The sequence below is a fragment of the Chionomys nivalis genome, chromosome 4 (genome assembly GCF_950005125.1).
Source record: "Chionomys nivalis chromosome 4, mChiNiv1.1, whole genome shotgun sequence".
In the NCBI taxonomy this organism is placed as follows: domain Eukaryota; kingdom Metazoa; phylum Chordata; class Mammalia; order Rodentia; family Cricetidae; genus Chionomys; species Chionomys nivalis.
Window position 1 is genome coordinate 87,081,997 of NC_080089.1, and position 14,053 is coordinate 87,096,049.

A 14,053-nucleotide genomic window follows, 5' to 3' on the forward strand; every position below is an offset into this window, starting at 1 on the left:
AACATAATTGAGTGATTAATGGTGATATTTTTACAAAGTTATAGTGGGACTAGGAGCAGGAGGAGGACTAGTTTGCTCACATATTTTTTACTTTGGAATCATTCAATTTGGGAAAAAGAATTAAGATGGACAGTTTGTAACATGTTCATAAACCTGAACCCTATAATTTATGGATAAAATAAAATCTCATTACAAGTTACTGTATATTTTCCATTTATTTGGATTATATTTGGAGAGGCAGATTTTACATGATAGCTTCAAACCAACATTAACCAAATTTTACACGAGCCATTTAAAAAAAGATCTAAAAATGTGCTTAGTTATTGGTATTATATAACATTTATCAAGCACCAAGAGTGTGCTGAGAGCTGTACAGAACAAACATAGAAAGACACCATCCCTGCCTTCAAGGAAACCCATCTCTTTAGGGGCTTCACATAAAACTGTGCCTTACATTCCACACTCTGTTGTTCATAAGGCATAAATAAGGAAGGTTGTTGCATTTCTCACTATTACTTAATAAATATCTCATACTCTTCAGTTATACCAACAGTTACTCAAATCTTTACCTTAAAATACAAATTTCTGTAGTACAATATACAGTATATAATGATTTGGTATTCACACAATTGATCACAATATTCTTGTAGGTTGGCTATATTAATAATAGGAAGCATGTTGAATTCCAACATTTATAAATTCTCATACCATTAAACCATTAGCAGAGGGGTTTTGTGCAATAATATAAACAACAAATAAAGTGTCACAAGGAATTAAGACAATGGCAACAATAGTACAGATATTCAGAACACTGATTGTTTTTTATCATATCTATTAAGCTAGCCTTGCAATGTATTATTCACATGGCTGCATGCCCTAAAGTAACATGTAATTTATGATTATCTGACAGCAGATGATGTGTGATTGGCTTCGTTTTATCAGTAGTTTAAACAAGGAAATGCTAGAATAAAATGCCTGATAGCAGAGAGTTGAAAAGTTCTTTTGATTAGTGATTGCTTTTCTGCAAGGCTGTGTTCAAAACAAATTCAGACTAGTAAAAAGGATGAAATTATTCTAAATTCCATCACTGTACAGAGACATTTGATAGCAAAATAATCCCTTTAATGGTAAAGTCATCTGATTAATGTTATAAATAGAAAAAACCAACAAAATGAAATGAATTTGTAACATGAAAGCTTTGGGTACAAAATATGTACTTTCTGTAAAAAATTATAGAGTGAAAGAAGATGACACTCTGTACAGAAGGTCAATCAGTCACCTTCACCTTGGGAGGGGGCATTGCATCAGGAGAGGAGAGGAGCATATTATACAAAAGGATGCATACTTTTCTGTCAAGTAATCTGTCTTACTTCATTATGAAAATTGAGTGGTTGGGGGAGCTAGTGTGAGTCTGGGATCTAAGAAAAGCAAGTTTGGGGTCAAAGAGAAAGAGATATAACTATAAACATAATCTTTTATGAATTCTAAGACTCCAGGCATTCATGAGCTCATAGATATGACAAAGGTGTGGTCCTTCAACAGTAGCCTCAGTACTATCTGTTTGAGGATGGCCACTTTCCAGAGAAAACCTCCTTCCTTACTTTCCCCTTCATAATCTGACTCCTGGTTTATTATCAGGTCTAGATGCTTTCATTATGTGACAACATTGAGTTGGACTTATACTGGACTTAGAACAAGATTGGATTTCTTTGGTTACCTCCCCAGAAATGAAAAAGGTATTAGAAAATTCTATAGAGTTCTTTCACCTCTATGTTTGAATTATGTTTATAGTCATGCCCTCCCTAGGTAGCTAGGTACATGATCCACATAGGGCCCATTAGAAATAGATTTGTCCTAGGGCACTGTCAGTGGATGAAGTGTGACTGGCTTCATTATATCAGTGGTTTTATAGAGGGGGTGATATCTGGCCTCCATAATCCCACCAGTCAAATGGAGGAGTTAGGTTGGGATTTGACATAAAAAAAAAATGAGGCAGGGTTTCTCTGTGTAGCTTTGGAGACTGTAGAACTCACTCTGTAGACCAGGCTGGCCTTGAACTCACAGAAACCCACATACCTTTGCCTCCCAAGTGTTGGGAATTAAGGTGTGTGCTAATGCCAAGTTTGACAAGATTTTTATTATCTAGGAGATTACATCCCTGCTGTTCTAAAGTCAGATCAAGAAGTTGAAGGCTGAAGCTGCCATCTATGACTCTCTGACAGTTTAATTTGTGTTGTGGGGCAGAATGGTGACATCAGAATGTGGTACCGAGTCATTGTTCACAAGAAGGAGGTGGAAAAGGGACTCCAAAGGATGTAATCTAGTATCCTCTTTGGAGTGAAAGAGACAATCTTATTTGAAGTGCCCAATCCAAAACAGAGCACCAAAAGACTAAAATTCTGACAACAGACATGTATTTATGCATGCATATATGTATGTATGTGTGTGTGTGTATGTATTCATTTTCATTGCCAAGTCCTATTCCATTCTAAGGCTTAAGTTTCATTCACCTCATTGAAGATCCACTAGTAAACATAGCATATCAATAGAAATAGATATCATGAAGACCTCTAATCCATTTGTCATCTGTTAGCATCATAAAGTGCATTGTCTACTCTTCACTAGTGACAACAGGATCCAGTGCAGCAAGCTCAGCATCTTTTGGAATTATTTAGAATGGATGCTGGACTCCTATTGCTTTAGAAATTAGAAGGCATCTCAGATTCCCCTTGCAGAAAGTGTACATACTTTCCAAAGTGATTATACTTACCACTACAATGTGTGTATGCCAGTTTGTTATCAAATCAATTTAAGGTTTCTAGACTGTCAATCATTTTTCTTTAGTTTGTTGTAAGACATTAGACATAGATGTTGATAAGGAGTCTTTCTACCAATTATTGTCAAAGCACCAATCAGGTGGAAACAGAGATCAAATTCTAATAAAATTGCAACAGCTTCTTGTACACTTGGAAAAGTCTTGCTCTCAATTTACTTAGCAGAGAAGACAACAAACAAAAATCAGATACTTAGACATGTAGATAGATAGATAGATAGATAGATAGATAGATAGATAGATAGATAGATAGATAGATAGATGATTAAATAGATTCTACTTTTTGCACTGCTGACAAATATTCAAAACTCTGGAGCAGATGTAGTTGAGGAGACCTTAGTGTCTTTATCAGATTATCAAATAAACATTCGTTTAAAAGTCATTGAAAATGGTTGGTGCCAGTGATGGACGGAAACCATGGTTTAACATTAGAATGTCAAAGTGTCACCATTGTTTCTGCTCTTCAAGGCACAAGGACAAGTTCCAATCTCTTCAAAGTAGAGCATCGGGTACCACCAAGAGTTAGAAAATCAAGGAACAGAGCCACATGCCAGAGCAAGAACAGGACATCCTTTGGGCTGTCAGTGACCTTCAGATGTTGAACATACCCCAGCTGGAAAGCCTCCCCACATCATGATGGGGACAATAGACATGTGGCCTACTCTGAGTATCTTGGCACACTCTGCAAAAAAAGAACACTGTTTATCATGCTCGGTGTGGAAGTACGACTCCTTGCTACCTGGGCCCAAGGAGAGGGTTCAGAATATCACTATAAAGAAGTACAGGAATTCAGAAGTTCTACACTGGCAATGGCAGAAGGGCAAGGAGGAAGTCAGTAGCCCTTGATAACTGAATAGAAGCCACATTCTTGGTGGACACATCCAGTTATTTCACCAGCAACAGTCTTAGACTGTTAAAGAAACTGATCCCACCCCAGTTGCTTTTTCATCTTTGTGACACCATCAGCTCCTCCAAAGAGTAGGTATTGGATCTGTTCTGCATAACTTAATGCCCACTATGAATCATCATCAAAATGAAAGAAAACAATTAATTAGTCTTCCTTTTTTTTCCTTTGCTTGGAATATTCGATTTTTATTTACGGATAATTCATGGCCTTCATTATGTGGAAAAAGGTATTGTACTTTTGAAAATATATCAGAGTCTAAATACAGCTAAGCTTAACAGCTAGGTAGACTTCTTTCTAGAGGATATACTCTCTGAAGAAAACCTTCAGCCCTGTAGAAAAGCATCTGAGATTTTTTTTTTCTCTATTTCAACAAGTAGCCACACTGGGGTGAGCTTTAGAAATCTGGAAGAAAACAGTGGGAGCTGTGAGCTGCGTGTAATGTTGGGTCCACGGGTTCAGGACTTCATCGTGCAGATGGGCACAACAATGACAAGAATGACCGTGCATGCAGCCGCAGTGATGAGAGCAGCAATCTTGCAGACCTTGGCTCGTCGGAATTCAGCTTCTTTTCGTTTTAGCAATGAATCATAGCCTGGAGTATAAATATCTTCCATCCAGTATTCTAAGTTGTTTGGGTTTAAAGATTCTTGAGTCTAAAAGTAAAGAGATGTTACAAATACAGTTACTACTTGAGACCAGGTCCAAGACATCCTGACGATTTCCACTCCTGGAACATTTAAAAGTTATCTGCAGTTGGTAGCTAGCATCATAAGATGCTTTCCCACCAGGCCTATGCCAGAGAATGACTTCTAGGGACCCATCCATACATCATGGACTGCACTGGCTCCTTCCTCACTAAAACTGGCACAAAACTTATAGGTTATCTCTGTATAAATCAGCAAAGTGGCTGAGACAAGACTCAACTTTAAGGGCATGTGACCAAGAGTAGGTTAGCTCCACTGTAAGGGAAGCAAGAAAAGTCATTGAAAAATAATCTCTACCAGAATCTTCTGTAAGAAGATTGTCTTATCATTTCTAGTCAGCTCATTTCTCAGAGCTTCTACTAAAACTCAAAGGCACACCTAGCTCAATCAAAATATAAAATATTTCCATTGCAAGCATATGCATGAGCAGGTTAGAACACTGTTCAAAGTAAAGAACTGCAGAGCCATGGCCGACTGTCCCCACCGTGGGCCTGTGTTGCTGATAATTCTAGACTAAGTGACACTTTCCCCCAAAGTCAGCTCCTACAACAAATGCCTACCGAAGATTAATGCATTGTCTGCAGAGGAAGTATCATATTTAACCTACATGTCCCATGGACTCCATTGCACGTTGATGGCTAAAATCTATTTCCATGAAGAAGAGCTATGGTCTTGTTTTATGATAAGCATTTAATGATGTGACATCAAAAAAGCAACAACACATTATAGTCCCAAGCGAGGCCACCTAAATCTCTAAATCACAACCCAACACCTATTGTGAGAAGGGTTCTTAGATTGTTTATGTTTTATACATGCGAGCACATTAAATTTACACACACAGGATTAAAAACAAAAGCAAATCCCGGGCCTCCAGGACTGAGAAACCTCAACTGTGGCACACTGTTGCTGGTGTAGCCATGCCTCTAAAACATGCTCAGTGTTTCCCACCCACCCTATCTAGAGATAGTTCCTTCTGCCCCTTGCTCTGCACTACAGTGTGTGATCAGTCAAAAAAAACAAGAGGAGAAATGGTAGAGCGATGTTTCTCCCAGGCTTCTTCCTGCAGGTTCTAGCCTGCCAACAGCTAGGCGCCCACCAGACTCTAACTTGCACAGCTTTCTGCCCTTGGACCTTCAGTCCCAAGAAAGGCAACAGCTCCTTTCTCCCTTGAGTCTGCTCTCTCGGGTGTTTCACTGACCATTGCTGGCCCTTAACCTGCTCATACCACAGTAAACACTCCTCTTTCCCAGCAGCTCTTCCCATCATCCCTTTGGGCGTGCCATCTGCTTCCTGCAGAGTGCTGACAACTCACTGCCGTTCAATAGCAAGATTTCATCCCTCCTGTTGATAACTACCATATATTTGAGGGAGGGGTTGACAGACTGTGGCCTGCAGGCCAGTTCCAGCTGGCCTTCAGGATCTGTACAGTCCTCCAACTCTAAATTATTTTCCTATCTTGAAATAATTTAAGTAAATCAAATGAAGATAATATTTGATGGCATGTAAAGACTGTGTGAAATGCTAACTTTGATGGCCCAAAGTAAGATTATCAGAATCATTCACAAATCATCTGGTGCTGCAGTGGGGGGGGGGGGGCAGGATGGACAACAGTGAACAGTGGCGGGAGAAAAGAACTTAGCATGCCTGGCTTCAACACAGCTTATATATTTTGCAAGCTGTATAGAAGGGCAGAAGGCAGTGCTGGTCACCCATGATACCCCTAATATAAACCAGATGTTTATGTTTTGATGTGGGGGAAAGCCTGTAAATATCCTTGTAAGAAACCCCTAGGACCTAGTGTCCACTGCTGGAGTCAAGCAGCCTCTCCCTGGAACTGATCTAAACAGCTCTGCAATGACTAAACACCACTACTTAGAACTATAGTGCCCCCATACACATGCACGCAAATACACACGTGTGCAAACACAGGCTTTCAGATGTTCATGCATATGTGCAACATGCACACACAATTCATATGCATGTGTATATATACCACCACATATGGACGCACTCACAGACTCTCATGCACACACACACACACACACACACACACACACACACACACAGAGCTCTGCTCTCCATAGACACAGTTGGGCCCCACTTGCTCTCCCTGACATGAAAATCCATCTGCAGATGAATGCGCATTCAATAAGGAAGAGAGGGATCCAAAGATGGGCCTGTTTCGCTGGAATACTGACCTGTCACGTGAATGATGTGCCCACGAAGATTAGGTTTGGGTGGAAGGCTAAACTAACAGCCTTCCATGCCCTATAGCCTTGAAGACAAACTCTGGTCATTATGTCCAGGATAAGCTGCTCTTTCCCCCAACTTCCCAAGGCTGGCCCAGGAGAGAAGCAACACACACAGGGAGCAGAGATTTGGGGCTTTGGTCCCTCCATCTCAGAACAAGGCAATCAGCCTCCTCTCCTAGCTATCTGCACTTTGTTATGGGCTAAGAGTCTGCCTCTGAAATAAACTATTTTAATTAGTTTTGTTTTCAATAACGTCAAGCTGTAATGGCACCACAGCACAAAGAGGTAATACCCAGATTCCCAGGGACACCGTACACATACTCACTTGTAATTAGGCCTGCCAAATGATGAAAATAAAGCCAGGCCTACACCAGTGCCTACCCCCTTGGTGGATATCATTAATGCATTTATATATGAACAAAAACGGGCCCCAAGAAACCTGTTCCAAAGCTAACCTGGAACAGCACGCCAATCTCTGCAAAGCAATGCAAACAGATAAGCTGGTGACTCTGCTCCACCTGCCCTGGTGTCTGCCCTGCTTTTCTGCCAACGCATCAGCGGGCAGTGAGCTCTATCCCTTCAGTATGTGCTGTTGGATACTCTGACCTTCTGTTGTTAAGCAGAGTTACCCAAAGCTCTGTAACCCAAATGTCTGTTGCTATTTTATGCTAATCTTAGGTTTATTCTTTAAAACACTGGCACATTCAAACTGCATGCTCTCTCTCCCGTAAACTTGCAAAATCTGTTTTCAAGGTCGCTTCCAAAGCATGATGAAATATTGGTTATTATAACCTATTGAGCTGTTTCTAATTCTTAGCGTTTTCTGGCTGGTAGGTTATGATAACCTAGGCACACTGATCAAGGGGGGCCACGTATAGCAAAATTGCACAGAGATCTGCTTGTGGGAGACTCGAGTCATGATCTAGCCTACTTATCATCAGGAAGATGACAGGGAAGAGAGCAACCCAAAGTGGTATGCATGGGGATATTATTACAAGTGTAGGAGGGGCTGGGGAGAGTTTAGAGTGTTCCTGAACTTGCTTGAATTGCTACCATTTAAGTTCCCAGATATACAAGTGTGATTATAATCCTTTTGTCTGAGATTAAGTTCTGTTAAACTCCCAGCAATAGCAAAGGGAAATGCTACATAAGAAAGGGAAGAGGAAGAACAGGAGGAGACTTATTATCCAATGGTCCAGTATAGATCCAGACCTGTGTGACCTGGGCCAACTCACTGGGCTTCTTGCTTCCATTGTTTCCTGGTTTATAAACTGGAGATGGTCAGAGCAATGCCTGTCTCACAGGCAACTGTGCCTGGAACTAAGAGATGGATGCGAAAAGTACCATGTACACTGCCTGACTGCAGCATCCTCAACCAGCTCCTGAGTGCCACCCTCTCAATGCCAATCAGTGCCAGGTTCTTTATGTATATTATTTTCAGTTCTCACAACAATGCCATATTAAGGTGGATATTTTTATTCCCTTTTCACAGGTGAGAGGATCGCAGCTAAAGCAGGTGAAGTAAGTGCTCCACGTCACAACGTGTTGTTAAGAAGCTTTGGATTAAGTCCTGGTGCTGTTGAAACCCGTTGCCTTTTCTCTGCCACATGCTGTACCTCCCATACCACCCTTGTTTAGAGAAAGGCCATGGTATAAGAGCTTTGCCATCGTGGGCCTCCAGACAGCTCTCACCATCCATGCTTCAAGTGCACAGGCTGTCTGGAGACAGCGCATTCCTTTGGTGCTATGGCCTCTCTCTCCACACAGCTTAGCCCACGGGTGGCCACAAGGATTCCTTTGCAAGGGTGTGGAAACATAGACAGACGTGCTGTGAATGGAATTGAGCTGCCCACCAAAATAAAAGTGCAAACAAAACCCAGCCCTGTGGTGGCTGAACAAAAAAGCATGCCCTCTAGCCATAATGGCATTCATAGACCTTCCAGGAATGGCTCTTACCTGGGGCGGCTCCATATGGAAACATAATCCATAGCTTGGCTCCCACAAACATGCTTATCCCACGTGCTACATATGGAAGGAGAAATCAGCTTGTGTTTCATTAAACAGTTTGGCTCAGGTCTTGTGAGCAAAGATTAGAATTTGAACTTGATTTTAAATGCATCATTAGCAAATCAGATGGCCAACATATCTATAAAGCAAGTACCCTCATCGTTAAATACTTAGAAACAAATCCACAAGGTGTAAATCCCCTTGTTTAAAACAACAATAAAAAAGACCACTCTCCTCTCTGGTTTATTAACTTTCAGAATGCTACGGCAAGGACCCAGGGAGTTTGAAGGTTGAGGGAGAGGCCAGATTTAAGTCATCCACGCAGCCCATGACAGGGCTCCTCCCACCCAGAAACAATGAGTCTCACCTGCAGGTCCAGGGCTGTCAACTTGCCCTTGTCACCAGAGTTCCGAGCATACTCCTCTATGGTCCAAGAAGGCTGGCCCCGCTTAACTTCAGCCAGCTCAGTCAGCCGCATGTCTGTATACAGGGGGTTGCTCTTCATGTGGGCCTTGAGGGAGGTGGGATAAGGATGTGGACTGAATACTTGCTCTACCAGGAAGCCATCTTTGGGCTGCTTGGGCAGTCGGTGCTGTGGGGGAATGTCATACTGCCGGTCTGCCTGTAGGGAAGCACAGAAACATCCAGAAAAGCCACAGAGATGCTGTCAGGTCTCGCAGTACCTTTGAGCAGCCAGTCAACTTTTTATCAATGAGATCCTAGTAGGCACCCAGGCATCAGCATGAGTTTACCTGTGAACCCACACAAAGTCTGCCTGTTTGGGGAGAGATTCTCTAAAGAGAGCTTCTGATCCTGACAGTACTAGGAAGAGCAGATGTTCCCACATCTAGAGAAGTTCCTATGACCTGATCCTTACACCATCCTCACCACAGTTGACTCCTCTTGTACAGTCAGATAATGGAGCTCAGAAAGACTCAATTATTTGTATGAGAACACACAGCAAAGCATGGTTTTAAACCTAATCAACTAGTTTTCGAGTCTTTGACTGACTCTTGTATATTACTGACCCTTCTTTTCTGTCCCTCTTCATACTGAGACTCAGTGAGTGAAAGACACAGGCCATTCTGCAGAGAATTGCTTGAAAGTTCTGCTGAGAGCCTGCCTTGGTAGACAGAAGCCAAGCTGGAAATCCCACATGAATAGTCTCTAGTGACTGTCCGTGGTGGCACGCGGCCCTTTCAAAGGAATCTGTACAGCACTAAAGATAAAGGAGCAGCTTGGGCAGCAGCGTGGAGATGGGAGTGTCTGAAAGGGCCTGATGTCAATTATGTCCACAGGCCTTGAGACACATCACAGGCTATTCTATTCCCAGTGAGCCTGTAAGAGCAGGGCCTGTGATCTTTTTAACAGCCACCTGGAAGCCACCGGTTTTTCATACAGATGACTCTCCAGCTAGTACTCTCTCACAGATGGGATGGGGTGGATCTCTGTGATCTTGGAGGGTTGCGTACAGACCCTTCGGCTAGAGCTCGCCACACTAAATTGTAACTGCTTATCTACCAGCCTGCCTTCTCCACTGAACTGAGTTTCTCCAAGGCAGAGGAATAGCTTGTTTGTCTTTTAATCGTAGCCCCAGCAAAAAATGGTACTAATAAATAGGACACTCCATCAGGATTTGTCCAAAGGATAGAAACCAATGATACGGCCATAAGGTATGAGAAAGAAAGCAAAGCATTCAATATGAAATAATGGAAAAAGGAAAAGAAGAGCGTGAGGGGAGGTCATGTGACAAGTGAACACATGATGAGCACATGTGCGTGGTTGTGAGTGTGCGTATCATACACCTGAGCGTGGGCTAAAAGCACATACCAGCACACCTGATCCACTCGTGCATGTCCAGAAGTGATGCAACTCAGATATTCAAAACCATGGAGGCTACTGACATGGAACAGTAAATCAAGCAACATGGGCTTCCTTCTTATTTTCTAACTCTTCAAAGGCACAGATATTCTAAGAGGCTCCATTGGCTTTATTTATTCTGCTCATGTCTCATTCCCCAGTCCTAATGTAAGCAGATCTTGCACAAAGCTGGGGATGGCAAAAAAAAAAAAAAAAAAAAAACCCATAACGATAACCTTGTGGTAGCCATTGGGCTGGCTGGCTATCTACCTCTCTGCCTGGTGCTAGGCTGCAGCACTTCATAGCATCTTCTCATTAACATTTCAGCATCACAACTGAAATTCTCCCCACTGTGGATGTGCAAGATCAGGTGAGGGAGGCTAAGAGGGAGACTCTATGCTGCACAGACCCAGGGTTTGAACCAATTTACACTTCTAAGAACATCTCATTGAGGCCCAGGCTTGTTCTTACTACAGATGAGTTTATACTCTAAGATGGTAGTCTGGTGTGGGACAATGATCTATATTCTGTCAATTATATTTTAAATAAATGCTGATTGGCCAGTAGCCAGTTAGGAAGTATAGGCAGGACAAGCAGACAGGAAGTAGAGGCAGACCAATGAGAACAGAGAATTTTGGGGAGAAGAGAGCTTGGTCCGCAGTCGTTGTGACCCATCCACAGAAGAAGCAAGATGTGACTGCCCTGCCAGATAAGGTATCGAGCCACGTGGCTAACACAGACAAGAATGATGGGCTAATATAAATTGTAAGAGTTAATAAGAAGCCTGAGCTAGTGGACCAATCAGTTTATAACTAATATATACCTCTGGGTGATTTCTTTGGGACTTAATGATTGTGAGAATGGGGTAGGAGAGAAACCCTGACAACAGTAGTCAGTATGTATATTCATAATCTATGTTTCAGTAAATGTTTTTGCCCAGTACATCTGAACAAAAAGAACTGAAAGCTAGAGGTAAGAAACGGGCAACAATCACTGTAGACATGTCAAGAGAGGTGTGAACGAGGAGGCCTTGAGGGGTGCACAGAACCCAGAGGCCTGAGGATGCACAGATCAGCACCAGTCATTCTCACCTTATCCTAAGCACAGAGAAAGCACATCGGACAATCTTGATATATGAATTATGTTTGATCATATAAGAAGGTCTGGCATAGATCTAATCTACATGGGAAGTAGAAAAAGACAAGATCTCCTGATCATGGGAGCATGGAGACCTTGGGGAAGGGTTGAAGTGAAGGCGAGAAGCAGGGAAGATAGCAGAGAAAACAATAAAATGGTAGTAGAGCTCAATAAAAATCAAAAAGCAAGCAAGAAAGCAAGCAAGTAAGCAAGCAAGAAAGAAAGAATTACTAAAATATTTGCTAATTAGGTGACTGAGTGGATAACCATAGCATTCTTGAGGAAATACAAGTGTACTCATCAAGGCAGAACAGGCTTTGGGATAAAATACAGCAGTTTGATTAGAAAGAAGTATGTGAAATTCAGGCTCAGTGGGTAAAGGCATTTGCCAACCAAGCCTGGTGTCTGAAGTTCGATCCCTAGGACCTAACATGGTAGACAAAAAGAATCAATTCTTACATGTTGTGCTCTGATCTCTACATGTGCATGAACACACACACACACACACACACACACACATACACACACACCTAAGCAAAAAATACAAAAGCCTGAGTAAGAACTTGGAGACTTTTTGCAGAAGCGAAGAAGATCTGCAGGGGATTTTGAAACAAGAGACACTGCACACCTGTAGATGGCAATTTTAGGGCAACAAACACAGAAGTAGCCCATGAGATAAGGTAGGAAGTGGAGGGGTGGGTCCCCAGGCCCCAGGTAGGGTGTGAAAGCTGGAATAGAGTATATCAAAGGGCAAACAAGGCAAAGATGAAAGAGACATCACAAAAAGTAAATATGTGGAAGCTGAAGCTAAACTGGACATGTGTGAGCCATAGCTCCTGGGGAGCTCATCAGCTGGGAAAACTGCTGGGGTGGTGGCCATTCCCCACAGCAGTAACAAAGAAGAAACACTAGCTACAAAAGAATAGAACATCTAATCTGAGACAAGAGGATTTTGACCTAGGCATGGTGACAAGACATTTGGAGGATCTGGCTTTCAGCAATTTCTGACACTGGACCAAAGCTGAAGCAATGACCAAAGCTGGTTAGCCCAACAAGGATCATTAGCAAGAAGTGACAAATGCCAAGAAGAAAAGTCACAATGAAAATAGCCACACAGTTCAGAGGGCTTACTTCAAACAGTAGCAGTTTAATGTGGGGCTTTCCAAGTAGATTGTATCTAAGGTTGCAACTAGTCCTGGTGGTTTGGTAAAGTATTGGCATTTCACAGATTGGAAGTCAGGCTGGTTCACTTTGTTTGGTAATACTACAAAGGACCTAACCATGTAAGTCCTCTAACGGTCATCATTTTTTTAGTGTTATATAGGACCCTTAGCTCCAGAAATCTAGCCTTAACCTTGTGTCCATAGCAAGCAGTTTAAGGAAAAGAGCACCATGGGACACAAGGGGCTCTTTGGGGATTAAAAAAAAATGTCCCTTCAATTTTCTTTCCCCTCGTTCTGGATCTTGACTTCAAAGGCATTTTTTGCAAATTTGTCCTTCTTGACATCACTTGGGAAAACCATACCTCACCTGTTCTTTGGCTCAGCACCCTTGAAGCCCTTCCTACTACTCCCTCCCCTGACAGTCCAGTCCTCAGAGTCCCCAGGCGGGAAGGTCATGGCCTCATAGAAGCAGAGAATGTCATGAAGACAAGCTGCAGACAGAGTGCATCAGTCTGGCATAGACACTGAAACCCATCTAGAGTGAGGGATCAAATGCACGCCTCCTGGAACAGGTCCCTTCACTGCAATAGAGAAAAGGGAAGCATTTGGACACATGCCTACATGGATTCCAGTGCTGGTGGAGGGAGGACTGTGACAAATGGTCAAAAATAACACTCACATGAGAAGTGTGGAACACCTATTACATACGAAGAAGAGACAACTAAAGAGGAGAAAAAGACTGGTTCTGATTGGCTATTTTTCCATGGTGGAACAATGATGTTGTTTCCTTATTCTTGGTAGCCAACTATTTATCTTACAGTGAAAAGACTCATGTTTTCAAAAGTAGCATCATGCATGCAACCAAATCTATACAAGAGACCCAGCAACGAGGGCACTGGCAAGCCCTTTCCCTTGCTTGCCTGGTGCAGATCCCACTACTTCAGCAAGGACGGGAAGATAACCTTGGTGAGGCTTGCCGGCCTTGATGCACTCCCCTCTTTCGTGAAATCCTTCTCACACCACCTGTCCAAGATCCCAACTGCCCTGCTTACTGTCGGCAGGAGCACAGCGTGAGCTCCACCCAACTGACTGGCACCTTGGCAGAACAAACAGCCTGCCTATGTTGCCCTCTCTGTTCTAATGCGCAGAGCCTGCCAATTCTGGAAGGGGAACCAGCAATGCACAGCTAC

At 42.6% G+C, this 14,053-nt stretch overlaps 1 protein-coding gene across 1 annotated transcript in view; it reads right to left on the reverse strand.

Moving 5' to 3' along the window:
* Positions 1–297: 297 nt before the first annotated feature.
* Minar1 (membrane integral NOTCH2 associated receptor 1) overlaps positions 298–14,053 on the reverse strand; it is a 36,731-nt gene continuing 22,975 nt past the window's right edge. The window contains exons 3-4 of the mRNA XM_057766291.1: positions 9,071–9,325; positions 298–4,393 (exon numbers count right to left, since the gene is read on the reverse strand). Of these exons, the coding sequence (XP_057622274.1) occupies positions 4,196–4,393; positions 9,071–9,325 (453 nt within the window). The 3' untranslated portion in view covers positions 298–4,195. The remainder of the gene's footprint in view (positions 4,394–9,070; positions 9,326–14,053) is intronic.